Source organism: Giraffa tippelskirchi, chromosome 7 (assembly GCF_054371585.1).
Source record: "Giraffa tippelskirchi isolate mGirTip1 chromosome 7, T2T-mGirTip1v1.2.pri, whole genome shotgun sequence".
Classification (NCBI taxonomy): Eukaryota; Metazoa; Chordata; class Mammalia; order Artiodactyla; family Giraffidae; genus Giraffa; species Giraffa tippelskirchi.
In genome coordinates this window covers 121,163,628-121,183,446 of record NC_137281.1, presented here as the reverse complement: position 1 = coordinate 121,183,446, position 19,819 = coordinate 121,163,628, and the positions used below count along the sequence as shown (strand labels likewise).

Sequence of the window (19,819 nt, the reverse complement as noted above, 5' to 3'; positions counted from 1 at the left end):
TTTTCATTGCAGATTGTGTACTTTGAAGCATAAAATTTAAAAAATTTTGATGAATCTCAATTTGTCCATTTTTTCTTTCGTTGCCTTTGCTGTTGGTGTCATACCTAAGAAACTATCATCTAATACAAAGTCACAAAAATTTACCCCTACATTTCGTCTAAGAGTTCAAGATTTAGGCTTTGAAGTTTAGGTTTTCAATCCACTTTAAGTTTACTTTTGTATATGATGTGAGGTATGGGTTCAACTTCATTCTTTTGCATGTGGGTATCTAGTTGTCCCAAAACAATTTCATGAAAAGTCTATTCTTCCCTCATCAAACTGCTCTAGCACCTTTGTTGAAAATCAATTAATCACAAATTTCTGGACTCTCAATTCTATTTTATTAATCTATATGCCACAATACATTGTCTTCATTTGTCTAGTTTTGTATGGGAAGGAACATTTTAATAGCCTTTTTAGATAGCCATGGATATTCACTGGAGTAGGAAATGGCAAACCACTGCAGTATTCTTGACTGGAAAATTCCATGGACAGAGGAGCCTGGTGGGCTACAGTCCATGGGGTTGCAAAGAGTCAGCCACGACTGAATACATGGATATTCATATTTGAAACAACACCAAAATGGACAAATGGTGGTTTCCTAAAGGTCAGCTGCAGTGTAGAATCTGGAATTCTGTAAACTTCTACCCTGCAAGAGTTTTACTCCCTTTTCCACTCATGGATCACTTTGTAATCCATGCAGAGAGCATCTGGAGAATATTGATTGTTTCACAGATTATCCAAATGTTGACACATTTCTTTATACAACTATAAAAAATAAATTGTTAAATCAGCACCGATTTTATTGGAAAAGTATTGGGACACTGTCATGCTACCATGTTAAGAGGCAAGTTTTCCAAAACTGCAACTTTCTCTTGAAAGCTCAAATTTTAGTAAGTACTGTTAGTCTTCTACCAAGCACTCAAGTGTGAAGAACCCTGGTTTGTCTGTCATTCTTCCAAGCAGACATGTTCAATGAAAAGTGACTAGTCCAGTTTATAACTCACACAATTGCATAATTGCCTTTCCCTAAAACAATCATCACATTTCCTTATGAAGCAAAGTACTTTATGCTTATTTTTCATTTTGCCCCACAGAATATTAAAGGCATGTTTTCAAGTCAAAATTAATTAAAAATTAACTTATTCCTTCATCAGTGACATTTGAAATGAAATGGATTAAAAAAAAACACTGGCATGATGGAGAAGACTGTAACAAACAACCAGTACAGTTTGGTGCTACTTCCTTGATTCATGCTAAGGTAGCAGCATTTTTACCCATCAATGATTTTGCCACAACAATAAAACTTTGAACACATTGAAAAAGACAAATAATAACTTACAGTTATGAGAAGTTTTGACCTTGTAGGCCAAAGAAAGTGTCACGGGGAATGTCAGGGGCTGTGGTCTACACTGAGAACCACTGATCTATTGAAGACATATAGGCAATGACCACCCAAAAGACAATAAGACCTGTGTTTCCTAGTGGAAGTATATATACAACGCCTCCAGTGAAGCATTCTTGTCAGAGAATCAATCTTGAATGTGACCAAGTCTCTGTACGTAACTAGTTTATGGACCAAACAGGAAACATAAAATGACAACTATGGAAATAATCAACAAAACCTTTTATATGGGAAACTTTTTAGAACAAAAGAGCTGGTTCTTCAAACAATAAACTGGAAAAAAAAAGAAAGTGGAAGCAGAAACCTATATATTAAAAGAGGCTTTAAAGTTTAAAGGCAAATCAAGCAACTGCAATATATGAAACTTATCTGAGTCCTGATTATTTTTAAAAATTTGTTTTGAGAATGATTACATTCTCTGATATCAGGTAACTGTTAAATTCTTAGATGTGAAGATACTATAGTTCTGGTATTTTAGAAACACATACTAAAACATTTAAAGTGAAAGTCAAGTTCCATAATTCAGGACTTCATAGAAATTCCAAGTAAAAAACAGGCAAGTGCTAACTGTGGTTTAGGACAGTGCATTAAAGAAAGTACCCTACTAAAAGGTGCTGTTTATTGTAAACTGGTATAGGTACTGCAACTTTTCTGGAAAATAACCATACCCTCTCCCAGCCCCTCTCATATCCACTAAAGTAGAATCAAGGACCCCAAGAAGAAACTCTGCTTTGAGGAATTCCAATAAACCTAGAAGGAAAACATATGCTAGAGAGAATCAGAACCTTACCTGGGATTTTTTTTCTAAGAAAAAGCTCACAGATCATCTAATGTTGAAAATATTCTGTGGTACACTTCTTCAACACGTACTTATTTAGTACCTATATTTTGTTTGCTACAAGCTCCAGCAAGGCTCTACGGGAAATACAAAAATAAGACATCTCTTAGTTGGTAACACAATCTAATTTTGAAAGAGACACACAGTGGTTGTATAGTTTTACTCTAATACGTAATTACTGAGTTATTTATTTAACTACGTGGTAATTGTGACAGATCTGAATATCTGGGTTCCTCAAAGACAGATGCTTTGTGTGAAAACTACCTAGGAAACAATCAGAACAGATATGATAAATGAGGATGATCACAAAAATCCCTGCTCATAGATACATCTCCTTCCTGCAAATAATTAATGTGATCTACCCTATAAGTGATAACAGCTATTTATTGGGTGCTCTTGCCTTGACTGTCTGCTTAAATACATAATAGTTTATCATTTTGATCTATCTTCCTAGATAAAATTTGATATTGTAGAAAAACATTTAAAAACTCATAATTTTATGGAATGTCTATCACAAAGCATGCAGTATACAAGATAGGGAGGGGGTGTTAAAGGAGTGGAAAATTTTAGGCGTCTCTTTTCCTTTGTGAATTGTAAGTCTAATTGGGGTAAAAAGATAGATGGTGACTATGAAAACAGCATAGTTCAACTTAAAGGTGGAAAAGAAGGGTAATTTTATATTTTTGTTTACATTTAAAATTGTTTCTGTATGTCCCAATACAATCAACATGCATTCCTTTTAAAATAATAGTAGCTCGCATATACCACCACACTGAGGAAGGCATATTATTAGAGAACACTTGCAGAAGATGTTTTATGAAGTAATTTGGTAAAGAGGTGGAGTTCTGTTCTGAGAAGGATGAGACTGAGAAGTATCAAAGAGATGAAAGCAAATGACACTTTTAGACCATGGAGTAATAATGATGAACTTGAGTAATCTAAAAACAACACTTCTCTGGAATGAGAAATGCAGTTTTCAGGTAAACTGTTACTTTCTAGAATTAGTCAAAAAAGTTAATGGAATAGATTTGTTTCAAAAAAGTGACTAGGAATTGGTACAGAAATCATCAGTAGCCATTATACTTGAAAGTCAATATACCATGGGGCTGAAGAATGTAGATAAAAGCCTGTTTGGGTTCAAATCCTAGTGCTGCTCCTTACTAAGTATAAGAATCTGAGAAAAGTTACTTTACTTAATGCCTCGTTATCCTGTTATCAGCATAACAGGATAACTATAACACCTATTTCATAAGATCATTTTAAGGATTAAATGGGTTAATATATGTAAAGTATTTAGAGTAATATCAGATACATATTAAGTACTAAATAAACGTTCAATTACTGTTATTATCACGTGGATATAATCAACAAAAAATTAAACGTAAGTAAAGAACCCATATCCCTGTTTTCTGACATAACAAGAAACAGATCCAAAAATAAAGACACAGAAGGAAATCAAGATCATTTTAAACACTGTACAGGAGATCAAAAAGCACAGGTGTACAAGATGGCTCATTAAAAAAACAAACTGATATTCTGAAAAAAATTAACACTGAAAATACTATTTTTCAGAATGATTAAACTCAGTAAAACATCTGTAAACAAGAATAAATTTATTTAATTTCTTTTAAAGATTTAATGATATACAAAATGTATATAGTATATCTTTAATACATTTTCTCCCCCCCATCAATATTAAACACTATTTGAACAGCTTATCTCTTTTTGCCTTGTCTGTATCTATGAGATACACTACTGAATACAAATAAGATTTACACTGCTCCCTCCCAAATAAAAATTAAATTAGTACCTAGGGGGAAAAAAAAAGAAAAAAAAAATCAAAGCACAGAACTTTAGACAGATGAAAAAGCTTTTCTTGTTGAGCATTCAACAATATCTGGGGCAGTTAAATTACATTTTATTGGCATAAAATTGCATTGCAATCTCCCAACATCACATAATGATAATCCAATTCAATTTCTTAAGTACCACAAACAGTATTCATGTTCAAATGTTCCTACACAATTTTAAATATATGCAAGAATTCATGTTTACATTCTGATTTGATATACTGGTCAACAAAATCTTTTGAGAAGTATGTAACTTCCAAGTTGTCACTATATATATGATAGGAAGAAAGCACTTTAACTTTTCTCACAAGGTAACTTCTCTTTAACAGTGAGTTAAGTTTTTCCTTTGATATATTTAGGTTATAGCAATCTAACATGGCTTTCTTCTATATAACAATGACTTGAGAAAACAATGTTTTTAAAAAAAATTATACTTTTGCACAATTTGGGCTCTATTTAACAAAAAACTGGCTCTATTTTTTAAATAGGAGCCTAACCCTGATTCATAAAGTCCCTCTTAAAAAACGGTTTTCAGCCTGGGCTTCCTATATCCCTGTACATCTAGAATTATATAACAAGCCTTCTCCTTTTCCATGGCCAACAAGCATCTAGTTGGGCACTAGTGACATTATCACTGAACACACTAAAACACACTGAGGAAGACATCTGACTGCCATTTAACCAAAAGACTGGGTGACTTCTTCATTTCACTAGCTGAATGGCAGTAAACCAGCTGCCAATAAAATCTGCACAGACACCTAACTTTGGTTAATGGTATTGCACCACACAAAGAGAGGGTTATTACCCTCATCAGAACACAGTCAAATGAAATTCTCTGTTAAAAAGAGCCCTTTAAAAAGTTATAAATACTAATTTTTCTTTACCTTTAAAATTTAACAGCTGCCAGCTGTATCATATAGGGAGTTCTTGACTGACTAGTTTAATTGGGCCAAAAGAATATTGACCTTTTAACTGTGCTAGATTCAGCACACACTTTTCTGTATTATCAAACAATTTCCTTCTAATGGAAAAGTGACACAGTAACATTTTTGTGAGGTGTAATCAAAACCAATGATTCAGTAATATTATAACATCAGACGAATAGAATTAGTTGATTCTGATTCTTTGGTGGAATTTCCAGGCTGAGGAGTCAAATCAGAAGGCTCATCCTGAGGAAATATTATTTTATCAGGTGTATAGTCATTCCTCTTCAGATCTATATTCACAACCCCAACAAAAAAAGAAAAAAAGAGTCAGTATGGCTTAGAAAAAGAAAATTAAGAACATTTCCTAAATCAATTTCCCTCTAAACATGCCAGATCTATTTTTTACAGTATTGTTATAAATTCAAAAGTCACAGAACTTATATGCATAAAAATGAAATCATTCAACAAATAATTATGTTCTGACTATGAGTTAATAACTCATGTAAGTATAGAAATGTAGCACTGAACAAGGCAGATAAGGTCCCTGTTCTAATGGAGCTTATGTTCTTAAGGGTGAAGAAAAACAAACAGAAAAACAACAGAATTATAAGCAGTAACAAGTGCCTTGAATAAAACAGTGTGAAGAGGGTCAAGCAGGAGATGGTATATGGCGATTCTTTTAGACAGGGCTGGGCAGAAGAGCTGCATGAGATAACATATGAGCAAAGACTTGAATACTGAGAAATACTGAGAATACTCATCGGAAGGACTGATGCTGAAGCTGAAGCTCCAATACTTTGGCCAACTGATATAAACAGCCAACTCACTAGAAAAAACCCTGAAGCTGGGAAAGACTGAAGGCAGAAGAAGTGAGCAACAGAGGATGAGATGGCTGGAAGGCATCACCGATGCAATGGATGTGAACTTGGGCAAACTCTGGGAGACAGTGAGGGACAGGGAAGCCTGGAGTGCTGCAGTCCATGGGGTTGCAAAGAGTCAGACGACTTGGCGACTGAACAACAACATCAATTGAGAACTGACCTATCAAAGTCCCAGAAAGAGTACCCTATGCAGAGAGAAAGTTGATTACAGACTATAAAAAGGAAATGGACTTGGTGTCTTCCAAGAATGACAAGAAGCAGCACGGCTTGCAAGCAGGGAAACACTAGGAAAAAATGAGGTCAAGTAACAGTTAATGACCAACAGTTGTCAAACTACAGCCTGTGGGGCAAATCTGATCTGCCCTGTTTTTGTAGTTTTACTGGAATGCAGCCATACAAATTTGTTTACAGATTGTCTATGGCTATTTCTGTACTACAATGGGAGAGCTGGATAGCTGTGACACAAGCCACATGGCCCACAAAGCCTAAAATACATATTTTTTTGCTTTTTTTTTTTTCTGGCTGCACCATGCAGCATGCAGGATCCTAGTTCCTCAGCCAGAGATTGAATCCATGCCCCTTGCATTGGAAGTGTGAAGTCTTCACCACTGGAGCACCAGGTAAGTCCCTATTTCTTTTGCCTTTTACAGAAAAGTCTGCTGACCTCTGCTTCAGGGGACATAAGCAAAGGTAAGTACAGATTATAGTAAAATCCACTGGAAAGTATTAAGCAGTCTTAAGGGAAGACTGTAACATAATCAAATTTGTTAAAAATGACCATTCCAATTGTCACGTGAAGTCTTCTTAGGGAACAATGGGTAAGAATCTAGGAAACAAAATGGTGGCAATGACAATGAAAAGAAATTGATAAATTCTAGGCAGATTTCAGAATTTGAGCAGACAGAATTTGACAGATTGGTTATGAAAAGTGAGAGAAAAAAGGAACTGGCTAGCTTTTAGGTTTTGAGCCTGAGCAACTTGGTAACCATTAATGAGACAGGGAAATAAAGAGTTTTGTGGGAAGGGAAATGAAAGTCAAGAATTCTGAAGTGAACATGTTACTTGAATCTGGAGGCTGTTATACAGAGTGAAGTATATCAGAAAGAGAAAAACAAACAGTGGATACATATGGAATTTAGAAAAATGGCATTGATGAACTTATTTGCAAGGCAGGAACAGAGACATAGACATAGACAACAGACTTGTGGACACAGCAGGGAAAGGAGAGGGTGGGATGAATTGAGAAAGTAGCACTGACATATATACATTACCATGTATAAAACAGATAGCTAGTGGGAAGCTGCTATATAACACAGGGAGCTCAGCTCAGTGCTCTGTGGCAACCAAGAAGGGTGGGATCGGGGAGAGGTGGGAGGGAGGCTCAAAAGGGAAGGGATATATGTATACTTTTGGCTAATTCACGTTGTTGTATGGCAGAAAACAACACAACATTGTTAAGCAATTATCCTCCAATTAAAAAAAAAGTGATTCAAGTAGCAATGAAAGAAAGGGAATATAGAAACAGGAGCTCAGGAAAGAAGTTAGTCTTCAGTTAAATTTGGTACTAATAGCATGGGAACTGCATATATAGCTATGGGATAGGATGAACTTGACATTACAGACACATACAACAATGGTTGCAGAATTGAAAAACTTAACAGAGTAGTATCAAGTTTATACTTTAAACCATAGTTGTCCATAAACCCTTCTACTTTTATTTCCATATAAAACTGAACTTACACCCACAGTTAGGCAAATATACTCCAATTAAAAAACAAGAGGTAACTAACACTCAGAATATAAACTGTTAATTTTAATTTCAGCAACAGTCTATGTTCAATGATCCAAATACATACTTAGTACAGTATGAACAATTTTTGATAAACTTTAAATTCAAGACTTTGCATTAGGCCTTAAGGAATGCAAATTAATTTGCAGCCGAACTGTACACAAAGAACAACGGACAGAAATATAATTATAATTCAGTTCACAACTGTAGTGTTAACTAATGGTGTAACTATGGGCAAATCATGTAAACTCTTATTTTATATTCTGCAAAACAATGGATTTGGACTGGATTGCTTTTAATGTCCCTATCAAGCCGTGAAATCCTGCTTATAATGATAATTTATAAAATAGATATGCTATTAAAAATTGCATTGTATCAAAAACCAAATAAAAACTGTATTTGGGCTGCCTGTTAAATTCACCACTGTATGTTGTGATGTTCCTCTTCCGGCTAAAATAGACTAAGCATATTCCATCCTCTCTCTCTTTCATTGATTATAACCTTTTACATGATATATAAAGCAACTACCTGAGATTTCTGAAAAGTGATAGCAGATATATAGGAAGGAAAATCTGAACTTGAAGAATGATCTATATGGTGGTGATGAATTTCCTGGTTTTTTTTTTTCATCTCTTATTTTAGGCTTAGACTTGAAGATAGCTCAATCACAGAAATGTACAGTGAATGTGGACAAAAAAGCTCCAAGACTTTCCAGCCTGAGGATAAGGAAGGAGGACCTGTGGGATGGAAAATGTTGAGGGGAATGCTCTTTTTAATTTTTCTTTTTGCTCTTCTGCCCTTTACCTAAGACAAGCCCTAGTCAAGAAGAGGCATTCCTACAGTGGTGGCAGCAGGGAAAGCACCCACAACTCCAACAGAAAAACCTCTCTGACCAGAAGAACTGAGAATAGGTACCTCGATGATCCAGAAAGTATTACTGTCAGCACCAGAAATGGACTAAATAACAGAAAGTATATGATAGCACAGGGAGGCCCAAATCCTGGCTTTCTAGTCAGCATACCAAAAAAAGAAAAAAAGAGGCCCTTGGGAATCACAAAGTATGGAAGAAATCATGGAGAAGAGGAAAATGGAGAGACACCCTCAATTTGTGCATGACAACCCCTGAGTGGCACATATGTAGAAAGACAGCACAGCATAGACTTTGAGAATTAAACTATGGTGCAGACCTTTGTTCATGTTCCAGACTTGACCCTGTTTGACATATGTGAGAGAAACTTGAATGATAATGCAAAGGTTTTAAGAACCAAACCGACATTGGACTCTCAGCCACAGAGAAGATAGACTATGATTTGTGAATTGAATTTAACTGAAATGGTTGCAATAATAACACCAAAAATCTCAAGAGGATTAAACAATTCAAAATTCTCTAGAGGATTTTTAATAAGATCTCAAATCTCATAATATTCTAGATATCCTGGACATATTCTAAAATTACTAGAGATACAAAGAACAGAAACATTTAAAAGATTCTCAAAGAAAAGGACAACCAAGAGATGCCAATCCCAAGATAACCCAGATGGAAGAATTAAAGACTTTAGTTACTGTTATAACCATACTCCATGATGTAGGACAAAAGACTTGAAATGAAAGGAAAACAAGTTTTCAGAAGAGAAATAGCACAAAAAGAACCAAAAGGAAATTACAGTTCTGAAAAATGTAAGTGAAATAAAAAATTCAGTGCAAACCTTAATAGCAAAATAAAGAAAGAATGAGTCAGTGAATGTGTATATTGATCAGTAGAAATTATCTAATCTGAACAAAACAGAAAAATTAATTTTTAAGTTAGTCCCCAGAGTCACAAGTTCCTGGGTGACAATTATCAAAAGGTCTAACATTCTTTTTATGAGAGTCCAGGAACAGATGAAAAGGTTGATGCAGAACACATATCTGATGAACTAGTAACTAAAAACTCCCCAAATTTGACACAAGTCATCAATTTGCAAACTTAAGAAGCTCAGTAAAGCTGAAACAGGATAAACTCAGAAAGTTACAACTAGACATAAAATCAAACTGTCAAACTGCTCAAAACCAAAAATAAACAATAAATCTTGAAAGGAGATACATTGTAATGATACATCATGTAAAAAGGAAGAATAATTCAAATGACCTTGGAGTTTTCATCAGAAATTATAGAGGCCAGAAGACAGCAGAACATTTTTTAAGTGCTGACAGAAAAAGCGTCAACCTAAAATTCCAGATTCAGTGAAAATACCCTTCAGGAATGAAAGCAAAATGCATTCTTAGGTAAGGGAAACTATGAGCAACCACTAAAAAAAAAAAAATAAAATAAAGATAAAAGAGAATACTAAAATAAGAGGAAGGGGGAACAACAACAAAACAAACCAGAGACGTCAATCAGAAAACAATGAAACAGCAGATAAAAACCTAACCATACCAATAATTACATTAAACATAAAGGGTCTAAAACAGCAATTAAAAGATAGAAATTGTTAGATTTAAGAAAAAACAGATTAAACCTACAAACTAACTTTTTATGCTGTCTATAAGAAAATTACTTTAAAAATAGTTATTAATATATACAGGTAAAAATAATAGGAAAAGATACCTGATGGAACCACCAATCAAAAGCTATGCTAATATCAGACAAAGTAGACTTTAGAACAAGGGAAATTACCATAGCATTACATAATGATAAAAATTAAATCACCAGGAAGTCTTAACTTTTTGGTATGCTGCTGCTGCTGCTAAGTCGCGTCAGTCGTGGCCGACTCTGTGCGACCCCATAGACAGCAGCACACCAGGCTCCCCTGTCCCTGGGATTCTCCAGGCAAGAACATTGGACTGGGTTGCCATTTCCTTCTCCAATGCATGAAAGTGAAAAGTGAAGTGAAGTCACTCAGTCATGTCCGACTCTTCGCGATCCCATGGACTGCAGCCTACCAGGCTCCTCCATCCATGGGATTTTCCAGGCAAGAGTACTGGAGTGGGTTGCCATTGCCTTCTCCCAACTTCTTGGTATAAATCTTTATATATATAAAGATTTATATACAAGATTTATATATACTGTAAATATCTAAGAGCAAAGCTTCAAAATATATGTAGGAAAAACTGACAAAACTGAAAGCAAAGCAGACAAATTCACAATTAGAGACCTCCTTTCTAAGTAATAAACAGAGTAAGTAGACAGAAAATCAGCAAGGATATAAAAAAGCAGTACAACACTATCAAAAAACTTTCTTTCATTAATATTAATCAAATACTTCATCCAGCAAGAGAATATTCTCTTGAAGTATAACATTCATTCACTAGAGACAATATCTTTAGAAGGTTTAAAAATTTTCTTTAAATTGAATTCATACAAAGTATGTTCTTTTATCATAATGCAATTAAGCAAGAAATCAGTTTACCAGGAAAATTGCAAACATTTGAGAACTAAAAAAGACATTTGTAAATAATCTATAGGTCAAAGAGGAAATCTTAAGGGAAATAGCTATATTTAAAAAATTAAAAACAAATATAATACATATCCCTCTACATTTTTTAACACAAAATTTATGAAATGCAGCTAACACAATGCTTACAGGAAAATCTATAGCACTAAAATGTTTTGTTAGGATAAAAGTCTCAATAATCTAAATTTTTTCCCTAACTAGAGAAAAAACAAACTAAACCCAGAGCAAGCAGAAAAATGGAAATAATAGAGAAAAAAAAAAAATCAAAACGACAACAGATACTAGAATAAAACAATGAAAACAAAAACTGGTTCTTTTAAAGTACCAATAACACAGATACACTTCAGCCAGATTGAAAAAAAAAAAGCATATAATACCATAATGAAAGAGAGGATTCACTAGAATCACCACAGACATTTTAAAATATAGTATCATTAACATTATGCCCATAAATTTGCCAATTTAAATAAAATAAAGTCAAATACTGTACGATCTCATTTACACATGGAACCTAAGAAAACAAACTGACAGGAAGAGATGACTTGTGGTTACCAGAGGTGGAGGGTGAGGTGAGGGAGAACTGGAAGCAGGCGGTCATAAGGTACAAACTTTTAGTTACACAATAAATAAGCACTAGGGATATAATGTAGAATATCATGACTATAGCTAACACTGATATATGATACATAGGAAAGTTGTTAAGAGAGTAAATAAATACCAAGAGTCACCATGAGGAAAAATATTTTCTTTCATTTCTATCCTATGTATATGAAAAGATGAATGTTAGCTGAATCTATTGTGGTAAAATCACTTCACAGTTTATGTAAATCAAACCATCATGCTGTATGCCTTAAACTTACACAAGTGTATTTTTAACTATTTCTCAGTGAAACTGGGAAAAAACAAATAAAATGGACCAATTTCCTGAAAGACACAAACTATTAAAACTCACTCAAAAAACCAGCATCTATCTAAAAAAATAAACTCTTAGTTAAAAAGTATATGATGAAGAAAACTTCAGACAGATGGTTTTGCTAGATAATTCCATCAAACATTTGAAGTGGGGATAATAGTATCAATTCTATACAATCTATTCCCCCAAAGAGAAGAGGTGTAAATAATTCCAACTTATTTTTAAGGTATTATCCAAAAACAAAACAAGAATGACAGTACAAGGGGGAAAAAAATCTCATAGATCAACATTCTTCATGAACATAGATATAAAAATTATCAACAAAACATCATAAAATTGAATCCATATACAATTTGAACACACAAATGAACACAAAAAAAGATAATATATCGAGATGAAGTGGAGTTTGTCCTGGGAATACAAGACTGGCTCAACATTTAAAAAGATAATCAGTGTAATTCAATGTAACACTAACCAATTAAAGAAGAAAAACCAAATGATCAAACCAAAAATATAGATGCAGAAAAAACATCTGACTAATTCAATGTCCATTTAGGATAAACCTCTTCAAGAAATAAGGTATGGAAGAGGATGTCTACTCTCACTATTCATATTGAACACTGTACTGGAATTCCTGACCAGTGAAAAAAGTCAAGAAAAATAAATAAAAGGCATACAAATTGCAAAGGAAATAGCAAAACTGTCTCTACTGTCCACACAGAATTTACCAACAAAAAACAAAAACTAAACCAAATCAAAAAGCCTCCTACAACTAAGTGAGTTTAGCAAGAATGCAGGATACAAGGTCAATATACAAAAATAAATAATTTCTGAATCTGTTAACATGGACAATTAAAAAAATTACAGACAGTAGTAGTAACATGCTTACTATGTGCCTGGCAACTGTTCCGGAAGTACTTCACAAATACCAACTCATTTAAACCTCAAACAAACAAAAAACTACAAACCTCTATGATGTAGATATTCTTTGAGGACCTGGAGTCTGGCTCCCAGGTCCAAGTTCTTCATTACTACATTACTGGTCATAATGAGAGGAACTTTCAGAAATACAGGTCCAGGGCAAGTGCCAAGCACCTGTAATTTTGGAAAAGTTCCACAGGGGATGATGATGCATACCGAAAAGTGAGAACCAATTCTCAACTATAAAGATGAAGTTACTATCATGAGAAAATGTATCTGCAATTCCTTGTTTCTGTTCCATGAAATACTCTTTTCCCAACTCTTTTCCAGGCCAACTTGAAAGTCTATGCATCCTTCAGTTTTAGGCAAATCTGTTAGTTCCATAGGTAGCATTCCTTGACCTTTAAGTTTGTGTTAAGTGATCTGTTTACCTGGTCTGTTTTTCCTGCTTGATATTTATGATAGTCCTATAATTCTCTGTTAATCTTTTAGTATTTAAGATTTGACTAAACTCCACTGAGAGCAGGGACCATGTTTGCCTCATTCACTATCATATCGTCAAAATCTAACACAATTTCTAGCATCCACCAGACACATAATAAATATATATCAAGAGAATGAACTTTGTATTTCTGTAAGTAATGAAAGAAACCACAGATTCATTTATGTTTCTGGCCTTATGAAGTTCTGCAGTAACTAACTCTGCTAACAATTTATATACTTTATACTGATTAAGAAAACGCTTACCTGGAAGTTTAAGTTTTCTACAGCAAGAATTACAGTGATGTTTTGCTCTGAAGTTTTTTATTGCATCTTCTCCTAGATTTGCTGGGCCAAAAACCATATCACAGGATCTGCGGAATTGGTAGTTAAAAGAAAAAGTCAGTTGATGCAAACAGAAATGTCGAGTTTGAAATTATAAAAAGATCTTCATGAAATTATTAAAACCTGTTACCTCTTTTCTTCTGCCTTTATCACAGATGGGTCAGTCAAACTTTCACCCACACCTTTATATGTATATACAAAAAAGACAATTCATATTATGTAATTGATATAAAATACTGATATATGCATAATAAAAAGGTCACAGGAGATTCTACAGTATCATCAATCATTACACAATGTTAAGCTATTCAAAAGAGTATAGTTTTTCTCTTTTGACCTCAACATTGCACTAGCAACAAGTACAGTTCCTGCGACATGAACAACAGTTAAATGTCAGAGTTGGTAGGCAGACAACGAAAGTTCTTGACTGCACCGGTTTCTGATGCAACAAGGCCAAGGTTGCAAGTAAATATCTCCTTATTTACAATTTGCCCTTGTTTCACCTTAGTTAGCAAAGAACAATTAAGTACATGAAGGCATGATCTATAAGCCATTTTAAAAGTATCTTGGATTTTTAAAAATCACAGACTAACATATGAATACACTTGCTCAAAAAAGATTCATATTACATAAAGAATAAGATTGTGAACATTTTTATTCACCTCCAGTCCTCTCCAGAGGTGTTAAAAGTGAGGTTAAATCTCTTCAGTCTTACCTATTCATTCACATAAAGAACGAACAACTACTGATACTTGAACAATCATAAAATATTTTACCCATTAGAATGAAATCTAATAAAATGATTAGAATTTCACAACAGAAAAATCTAGAATTAAAATATGATACTAATTTCTTCTCAGACTGGCAAAGATATTCCATACTAAACAGATAAAGAAATGGGCACAGTGATGAGTGCTTGCATAGTGCTGAGTATGAATTCCTACAACCTTTTGGAAAAGTTAATATGGCAGGCACTCTTAAAATTGCACTCTCTAAACCTAAAAATAGGGTGACTGTGTGACAATAGAGGATTCAAATCATGCTATGCTTTCATACTACAGCTGTTAAAAGGAATGACTCAAATTTATCAGTAATAACCCAGAAGATGTTTATCATATACTGTTAGGTAGGAAAAAAAAAAGTGAAATACAAACACATACTCATATACACACACACATATATAGCATGATTCCAGTTGGAGAAAAATCACAACACAAAATGATTAAAGGAAAAAAAATCCATGAATTTGTCTTCACAAAAATACAGAAACAGTAAAGATGGAAGCATCCTGTTCTTTATACATTTTTATGTTGTTTGTAGTAATTATCTAAAATATTTTTATTTAAAAATGACTCCATAACATTAATTTTACAGAGAACATCACAATCACCCTGCTTATTAAAAGTAACTGCCATCTCTTAATCAATATTCATAGTTTGGCCTCACTTCCTAGGCACATTTGAAAATGGATTGGCCCATCTAATAAAATACATCCGAGTTTTCACTATATACACACCACTTAATCATTTATGTAAAATGAATTAGTGAAAAAACAATAGCTATTTTTATACAACTTTCTTTCTTGAGTTGGTATTGAAATAACAACTGTTTGCTTGTCAATAAATCTTTTATAATTATATCTACATAATGAAAGAAGTCATCAAGTGATAAACATTCTGAACAATTGTTCTTAGGTGACTTGAATTCTAGTCTATGTTAACAGTTGAAATTAAAGCTACTCTTTAGGAAAAAAGCATATCACTGCTCTTTCTCAGCCACAGTTTCTTCTTTTTTTTTTTACATATATGAAAGAATCTGTCTACAAAGAGGCTATGATCAGTTTTTCCCTCCTAGTATACATGCTGCTCCACCAACCAAGTGCTGGAGTCTATTTCTTACCTCCTGAATCTGATCTGTCCTTACAGCTTACCTTGACCAGTAAAATGTGGCAGAAGGGATCTGGGCCCATTCTGGGCCTAACGTAAGAACTGCTCTCTCTCTGGAGAAGCCAGGTGTCACATAAGAAGTTTAATTACCCCAAACTACCATGCTATAAGAAAAGTCCAAGCTAGCGAGCCATGTAGAGAAATCACTGGGTGGAGAACTGAGGAATTCAGCTGTCTTGAACAGAGACTTTAGTTGACAGTAATAGATAGCATGAACTCCAGAAACAATAAAGATTACTTATTATTGTTTTAAAGAAACAGTCTTTATACTTTAAAAAACCTAAGGCTATACATCTGAGTAAAATAGGGGATTTTACATGGGGATTTTACATGTTTTTGCTTATTAAAATATCTGCACTGCCTAGATAACAATTAAGATAGCCAGATCCTATTCTTCAGGGCCCTGATAGCTATATACTATGGCTGTTATTGACTTGCTTTTTTAACAGCTTTTACTGACTTAAGATTTTATATATCTATAGATAAGCAGATTTCTGTATGTTGTTCATAACACACAAATAGATGAGAACCTAATGCATAATTTCCTTTCAGCAATATTTTAATAAATTTACCTTGTAAATCAAGTACCAATAACTCCCCTCTCGTATATTCGTAAGTCCAGTGGCTAAAGGCCAGCATAATCTCTTCCAGTGTATTAGTTGGAATAATCTCATCACCATTATTGTTGTTGTATTTTCTAAATTCTCCAGTCATACATTCTTCCACAGCAAACCACTGTCCTGCTGAATGGCAATACAGCAGGAAAACTTCAAGGAACCTTATGAGAAAGTTATAGATATTACTAGTAGTTTTGTTAATAAAATTCTAATCAATCTGTAAAATGGGTAAGTAATGAAATTCAGCATCCATAATGAAGGTCAAAAGAGAATGCTATCCACTAAAACATCTCAGAAATTTGTAAAGATTTACCTTGGAGAATATGGTATGGATTTGGGTTTCATTTGGTTGAAGGCAAATGTGAGCTTTTGCGCTGCTCTCTGTTGTTGAATTTCCTACAGAACAGAAAAAAAGAAACCCTCGTTCAACATTAAGACTTTATTTATTATACTTTAGCAGTGAAAACAAGAAGCTCAAACAACGCTTCACTGTATGCACTCACTAGCACTTACTCTAAGACAGAGATGCAGAACTGTATCTTCTTTATAAATACTTGACCATGTGTTAACCACTTCAGGAAGAAAAGATTTGATAATATAAAGATGTCCTGATTTGAGGATATCATGTTCTGACCAAGTACACTGTACTTTGACAGCTCTTCGTAAACCTCCTCCCATCTCCTCTTTACTTAAAAATTCTATTTTGGCACAGAGGCCCAGCTGTGACCAAGAAGACATGCTGTTATTCAGTATGTTGGGAGAACTCTCTTCCAAGCGATACACTGTGACAGGCTCACCTGCAAGATGAATGGACACATTTTAAGGTCAAAGTATGACTCTAAAAAGCATGGAGCAAAAATTGGCAGGTATCTTTGGTTGAGATTAAGTAAGGAATAGAAGATGAGATGGACCAGGTTGTAGTTTTATAAAAGAAGTTTAAGGACAAGAGATATTCAGAAACCAAGATCTAATATCTCTAAGTTCACATGTATTTGGTAATGATAAGCATTTTTGAAATCATGACCATTTTGGAGAAAAATTTTTACAAAGCAACTAGACTTCTAAGCATTTGTAAGCTAAACTTTCAGACAGGTTAGATCTGTTTCACAAATTCTGTGATATCAATTTATCAGTGCTTTCATTACTAAACTATGATCAAGAGCTTTTTTGAATTAAAATACACCACTGCTTCTGTAAATGTCAGTAATAAAGAAATATCAATACTTCTGATGCATTCATCTATTTAAACATACCTGACTCTTGTAATCAGGCTGACTAAAACTTACATGAAGTTAACACTTCTTAATGCAATCTCTCCTCTTTCTGTCACCACCTATGTTCTACATTACAGTTTAAACCCACATATTAATTAAGGGTTTATTTCTCCTTTAATTTTACTTCTTGGTTTTACCTCTTGGAGGCACAGGTGTAAATGGAATGCTCTGGGATAATCTCATCAAGTTATTTCTTTCCACAGCTGCATAAAAAAATGAGAGAGAAATAATGAAATCCCCCAAAGCTCAAAGCATTACTAAATTTTGTTTTTAATATTTATTATTACTAACCTGAATAATAGTAATTTGTATCCATAACTGGCTTAAATGGAGAAGCGAGACCTAAAACAGCAAATAACACATGAGACCATTTTAAAAATAATAATACAGCGTAAATTTTTGCTCAGGCATTCTCATTTAATCATTCCAAGCTGTCTTCAGGTAAGCTCTCTGCAATAAAAAAAGTGATAAATTATGTCCTTCATGTTCCTTATTACCATATTTTATTATGCCAGGTAAGGCAGATTAGTGGTAACTGTGCACTCAAAAAGCATATGCTAGTTCACACTCTCCTGTCATAAACTACATTCTTCCCTTATTCCCTACTCAGAAAGAGAAGTGTCAGATCTTCGGGGTATGGAGACATAGCCCTATAACCATTTTAGTGGGTTGACTATGAGCAAATGTGAAATGTAACAAAAAAAACCCTTCCTCCATCTCTAGATATATTTGAGGACTTCACTTTTTTTTTATTCCTTTATTGAAGTATAGTTGATTTACAGTGGTGTGTTAATTTCTGTGAGGACTTCACTTAACTGCAGTGAGAAAGATGGAGAATACATTGGCCCTACTACGTGTTAAGCTTCTAGAAATTTCTAGAATGTAAGTGCAAGAATAGGTTCTTTTTTATTTAAATTCTTATAGGAGAAGGAAGTCAGTTAACAGTTATAACCCTGTGTGACAGATTGTATAAAATATAGTGTGTGTATGCATGTTCTCACACACACAGAGTATAGGATGTAGAGGAGAGGTACCAAATATCTCCTGGTTGAAGAAAGGTTGCAGAATGTCTCAGAGAAAAGAGAAAGGGAAAAGCAAGTAGTTTGGAAGGTGTGGCATGGTCAGGGCAACATTTGCTATGCTTGAGAAACAGAAAGCTGTTTAATATGAATAGAATAGTGGTTTTCAATACCATCTATCTATTTATTTATCTACATACCTACCTACCCATATATAAGAATCACCTGTGTGGCTTTTCAAACATAGACTTATCCAGATCTCACTCCAAAATATTCTAACTCTTCAAGTATGTGTCGTTATACAAGTAATTTGGATTCATAACCAAGTATCTGGATATGCAACCAAGATCTTACATTAATGAGCAAAAGTACCGGCATACCAGTAGGAAGTAAAGCTACAGAAGCAGGGAATACCAAATTGTTAAAAGCCAAATATGCAATGTTAAGAAAAGACACCGGGGGCTTCCCTCGTGGCTCAGTGGTAAAGAATCTGCTTGTCAATGCAGAAGACATGGGCACCCTGATCTGGGAAGATCCCACATGCCACGGAGCAACTAAGTCAGTATGCCGCAGCTACTGAGTTGAGCTCTAGAGCCCAGAAACTGCAACCACTGAAGCTCATGCATCCTAAAGCCTGTGCTCCACAACAAGAGAAGCTGCCACAATGAGAAGCCCATGTACCACAATTAGAGAGTATCCCCTGCTCTCTACAACTAGAGAAAAGCCTGCAGAGCAACAAAGACCCAGCACAGCCAAAAATAAAATAAATAAAACTTTTAAAATACTTTAAAAATGAAAAGATGCTGATTTTATCCGATGACAGTAGAAAAATGAAAAGTAGAGGAGTGACAAGATCAGATCTTTTTGAAAGAATCGTTTTGGTGGTAGAATAGAAAATAGACTGGAAAGAAGCCTAAATTGGCACAATCACTTTGAAACCTTATTTGGCAGTAACTACTAAATAAGAACATGTGCACTCTACCACCAGCAATTCCACTCCTGTGTACATACCCAACCGAAAATAAATACGTCCCGTTTACCAAACAACATGAACAAGAATGCTCATGTAGCACTATCAATCCAACAATATTAGCCATATACTGGAAGCTACTGAAATACCCATCAAATTCGATATATAAATT

The 19,819-nt window shown here is 34.3% G+C and overlaps 3 protein-coding genes across 6 annotated transcripts in view; 1 reads left to right on the top strand and 2 right to left on the bottom strand.

Annotated features, from left to right (window-relative positions):
• USP50 (ubiquitin specific peptidase 50) overlaps positions 1-5,213 on the bottom strand; it is a 40,437-nt gene extending 35,224 nt beyond the window's left edge. The window contains exons 1-2 of the mRNA XM_081508310.1: positions 5,017-5,213; positions 2,235-2,359 (exon numbers count right to left, since the gene is read on the bottom strand). The gene's annotated coding sequence lies outside the window, so the exon portion shown is untranslated. The remainder of the gene's footprint in view (positions 1-2,234; positions 2,360-5,016) is intronic.
• Positions 1-9,455, top strand: part of USP8 (ubiquitin specific peptidase 8) — a 92,354-nt gene extending 82,899 nt beyond the window's left edge. For both annotated transcript variants that reach the window (XR_014059109.1, XR_014059108.1), the window contains exons 19-20: positions 6,475-6,559; positions 8,371-9,455. The gene's annotated coding sequence lies outside the window, so the exon portion shown is untranslated. The remainder of the gene's footprint in view (positions 1-6,474; positions 6,560-8,370) is intronic.
• TRPM7 (transient receptor potential cation channel subfamily M member 7) overlaps positions 3,879-19,819 on the bottom strand; it is a 102,950-nt gene continuing 87,009 nt past the window's right edge. For all 3 annotated transcript variants that reach the window (XR_014059107.1, XM_081508297.1, XM_081508296.1), the window contains 8 exons: positions 17,950-18,000; positions 17,796-17,861; positions 16,898-17,181; positions 16,698-16,780; positions 16,340-16,545; positions 13,952-14,003; positions 13,744-13,850; positions 3,879-5,348 (listed from right to left, as the gene is read on the bottom strand). Coding sequence is in view for 2 of the 3 variants with exons in the window: in XM_081508297.1 (XP_081364423.1) it covers positions 5,218-5,348; positions 13,744-13,850; positions 13,952-14,003; positions 16,340-16,545; positions 16,698-16,780; positions 16,898-17,181; positions 17,796-17,861; positions 17,950-18,000 (980 nt within the window). In the remaining variant the exon portion in view is untranslated. The remainder of the gene's footprint in view (positions 5,349-13,743; positions 13,851-13,951; positions 14,004-16,339; positions 16,546-16,697; positions 16,781-16,897; positions 17,182-17,795; positions 17,862-17,949; positions 18,001-19,819) is intronic.